Source organism: Carassius auratus, unplaced genomic scaffold, assembly GCF_003368295.1.
Source record: "Carassius auratus strain Wakin unplaced genomic scaffold, ASM336829v1 scaf_tig00042780, whole genome shotgun sequence".
Taxonomy (NCBI): domain Eukaryota; kingdom Metazoa; phylum Chordata; class Actinopteri; order Cypriniformes; family Cyprinidae; genus Carassius; species Carassius auratus.
The window spans coordinates 100,001-104,409 of NW_020526738.1; the positions used below are offsets into that span (position 1 = coordinate 100,001).

Here is a 4,409-nt window from a genome sequence, read left to right on the forward strand (position 1 = left end):
CACCTATTGTACCCCCATAGATATATGTGTTGTTTTGGTGATTAGAAGTTGCTATGTGCTTTGCCTATGCAACAGGTAAGGGAGAGGACACATCTCGCAACAAACTTGCAGAATGGAACCTCTACCTAGCTGTGCTGTTTTGGCATTACTAACATGCATGTGTGACCTCTGTGGTTCACACCCGGGGAGCAGTTGGGGTTGCTCAAGAGCACCTCAGTCGTGGTATTGCTGGCCCGAGACTTGAACCCACAACCTTAGGAGTCAAACTCTCTAACCATTAGGCCATGACTTCCCCTCACAGAGATAAGAGCAAATGGTTTATATCTGCTGAGAATGAGGAATGTGCATTAGATAATATATGGAATTCCCTCGACTGATAAAATACAACAAAAGGCATGTTTTATTACAGATGCTTTATTTGACTGCCTTTGGACTGTTGAACAAAAACATGCAGTTTAAAGCATCAGTGCTTTGACTTGATCATTTATTAGGTAACAGTCAGTGATTAGTAGCATCATGGTTTCAGTAACTGATTTTTTTTTTGTAAATGTGTGTTAATTTGTTTGGCAGAAGCTTTCAGACCTGAACAGGAGTTGACATGAAGCTGCTTGTGGTCAGTCTCTTTGGTTTAACTCCACTGTGAGTCAGTGACAGAAGGACTGTATTTCATCTCTGTGAGCCAGAAAGAGTTTAGCAAAGAGGAAAAGGAAGAGGTGGAGATTCTTTAGTCTAGATGTGTGACTCTTTAGCAGTCTCTGACCGCTGAAGAATGTACAGATTCACAGAAACGAGAGTTTTATCCTCAGTGAAGATGATGAAGACCCTTCTCTTCTTCACAATCTGCCTGATTAAAGGTAAGATGCTGCTTTCTTTACAGTATCAGTCTGTGTGTGACAGTTGTGTTTTAATATTTACTCAGCTGAGATCAAATTCAAGAAGTGTGTGTGTGTGTGTGTGTGTGAGAGAGAGAGAGAGAGAGAGAGAGAGAGAGAGAGATGTATTTATGTGTAGGTCTTTTCTCTTTATTCGTGCATGTTGGAGTTTGCTGTCAGTTTCTGATCATGAGACCCTTATTAAAAGAGGAAGTGTATTTTGATTGACAGGTCACATGGGTGATGATGCTGACGCTGTGACTGGCATCTCAGGAGGAAGTGTCATCATCAACTGTCTATATAACCCTGAAACAACTAAAGAAAGAGCAAAAAGCTTCTGCAAAGTGTCAGGCAGTGAATGTACAACCATGACAGAAGAAAAGAAGGATTTATGGATCCCAGGCGAGAGATTCTCTCTGACTGATGATACAACTCTGCGTTTGATTAGTGTGCTCATTAGAAACCTGACTGTAAACGACAGCGGGACGTACAGATGTAAAGCTGACAGTAAACTCATTCAGGAGGAGAAATTAGAAGTGACAGAAGGTAAGAATGAATATTCACATTATTTCATCTGTCACACCTTTACGTTTGACATCTTTATCCTGAGACTTCATATTCACCAACACAATGTTACATGATTCAGAGTCGTGTTGTGGGACGTCAGAGGAACAGTCTGCTTATTTAGGAGGAACTGCTGTCATCCGCTGTAGATATCCAGAGAAATACAACGATCATATCAAACAGCTGTTTAAACTCCAGAATGGATCACTGCAGGCTTCTTTCACACCTCGAAGTGCAATCAATCCTAGATTTTCTCTGAATGACAACAAACAGGAGCAAGTCTTTACTGTGACTATCGTGAACGTGAGCAGACATGATGATGGGGTTTATTTCTGTGGAGCACACGTCACAAACAATCCTACAAAGATCGGCTACAGTCTGCTTTCCACAGAGATTAATCTTCATGTCACAGGTGAGAAACAATTATCAACAAATGACATTAAATGTACATGCAATATAAGTTAATCAATGTCATTTTGATTCCTGACCTTTCCTTTGTGGATGACTTTGGAAAATCAAGAGCAAACAGATGCTTCAACCCAGTCTGATGAGTTCTATTTCACACACACACACAGACACACACACACATATATATATATATATATATATAAGTCTATATATATATATATATAGTAGGTCTATCTATCTATATCTATCTATCTATCTATCTATCTATCTATCTATATATATATAGACCTATAAGAAGTTTTTAGTCTCACAATAGCTCTTTATTTATAACCTGAGTGTTACAACAGATATGTGTATTGGATGTAAACGCATGCATTAAAATCATTAAAGTTTTTTACATATATTTTTTATTTAAGTAAATAATCAACCATGAAACCACAAACCTCACCTTTTATGCTGCAGATTAGACATCACTTTAACATGTTAATGATGTAAATTGGGCCTGAATATTATTAGTCTCATAACTGTGTAAATATCATTCATAAATGTCTCATGGGTTTCACTAAACACTGTGTTTGTGTGTTTTATTCTCAGATTTCTCCAGGATCATCATTATTATCATCATTATTAGTGTGTGTGTGATTCTGCTGCTGATCGCTGGATTCACTCTGACTGTCTGCAAGAGACGAGGCGACGCTCACTCACAGTTACCCACAATCCCCTCTGATGGGCTCCTGTACACTGCTGTCAGTTTCCAGAAGCATGAAGAGTCTCTCAGTGAAGATACAGTCAGATTCAGTAATTCAGAGATTTACACCACGGTCATTTACCACACAAGACTCCACTAGTTCCTTCGTGTGAAGGAGGAGCTCATCTGTTTTACGGCACTCTTCCTCCTCTGTTACCCGCTGAGGTGATGTGGGTTAACACATATCCACTTCATTCCTACCAAAATGTTCAGAAAACCCCATGAAATTACATACTTCTATTGTGAAATATATTGTGAAATAAACTGGTCAAGGTCAAATATAATCTAAACCTAATCAAATATTTCACAGGTGGTATAAGAAATGTGTCCACCCTGTTACACAACCTTTTACAGTTCAGTGTGTGACAGGGAGGACAAGCTACTGAAGCTGGGAAAGAAGAATATGGTAGCAGTGGATGAACATTAAAACACCTTTAGTGTCCCCGGCCCACCAGTGAGCTCAGATGTGCTCTTTTTTCACACATATTTTAGTTGTCATAAATTATATATCAATTTAAAGCTTCAAAACTTTTAGTGGTCTGCCACCCATAATGTGTGGAGTCAAGTGTCATATTACAAAATATATATATATATATATATATATATATATATATATATATATATATATATATATATATATATATATATATATATATATACATATACTTTATAATCTTGATAAAATACATATTGTTGGAAAGGTCTTAGTCTCAAGATTCCATATTTGGTGGCCTTTCTTTTCTTTCCTTTTTTAATAACTGTCTAAATATTTCTTTCATTATAACTTCTATGACAGAAATAAATGCATAAAAAATTCAATGCAGATTTAATGTGGCAGTTTGTGGTATAACACCCTATATAAAATCTCACAGCAATTTTTTTTTTTTTTGGAACATCACTTATTTATACACGAGGCTTTAATATTATAGCAATGTTGGATTTAAAAACATTTAGTAAAATATTTATTTTATATTAATAAAATAATGGTACAGTGCAATATCTTTACAGTAAATGTAAACATCTGTAACGTTTTAATTATACGTTAATCTGTAGTTTGTCTTGTTAAAAAACAAGCCCAACCAAAGGCGTGAATAAAGGACTCCTGTAGCAAATCCATACATTCTTGTTTGGTAATTGCAATTCCCGAACTTCTATTCTAAGACTTGGAAGAGCCAGGATCATTTTTAATAAAACTCAGAATGGATTCATCTGATACAGGATGCTTCGAGGATGAGTAAAACATGGGCTGATGTTCATCTTTGGCTGAATTAACCTTTTAATGGTCACATGACATGCAGGTAAACGGATAACATATTTAATATATTTTAGTAAGTGTTTTTATTCCACTTTACATTTTTATGATTTTATAATTAGCTTTCATAAACTCATGAAGTCCCAGATGAAGAACTATAGAATATCATCTGTATTGTTATAGATATCTATTAACCTTACCTTGAATAGAGTTATAATTCTTACATTGATCTACGTTAAACACGGTTTTCTGTGGGGAAGAATACGTTTATCATGCAGTTCAGTTCATATTCTCTATATGAAGGATTTTAGAATCTTACAAAGTTCAAATGAAAACTCTCTGAAACTCTACAGTCCAAACGTATGGAGCTGTATGATTCACTGCAGTCTGTAAAGTAAACAGGAAGTGTTTGTGTGAACTCGTCTGGTTTTGTGAGAGAATTCAAATGACTTTGCGAGAGACTGCAAAAGTTTTGAAAGAGAAGCAAAAGTTTTGTGAGGGAATGCATATGTCTCTGCAAGGGAATTTAAAGTTTCTTGAGGGAACGCACAAGTTTTACAAGATA

The 4,409-nt window shown here is 36.1% G+C and overlaps 1 protein-coding gene across 2 annotated transcripts in view; it reads left to right on the forward strand.

The window, feature by feature from the left end:
• Window positions 1–3,177, forward strand: part of LOC113086158 (polymeric immunoglobulin receptor-like) — a 4,654-nt gene extending 1,477 nt beyond the window's left edge. Inside the window, exons 1-4 of one of the 2 annotated variants that reach the window (XM_026255348.1) lie at window positions 704–854; window positions 1,104–1,418; window positions 1,519–1,848; window positions 2,439–3,176. In XM_026255348.1, coding sequence (XP_026111133.1) covers window positions 770–854; window positions 1,104–1,418; window positions 1,519–1,848; window positions 2,439–2,692 — 984 coding nt within the window. In that variant the 5' untranslated portion in view covers window positions 704–769 and the 3' untranslated portion in view covers window positions 2,693–3,176. Of the gene's footprint in view, window positions 1–703; window positions 855–1,103; window positions 1,419–1,518; window positions 1,849–2,438 lie in introns of those variants that run through there. The other variant, XM_026255349.1, reaches the window with a different exon arrangement.
• The last annotated feature ends 1,232 nt before the right edge of the window (window positions 3,178–4,409 follow it).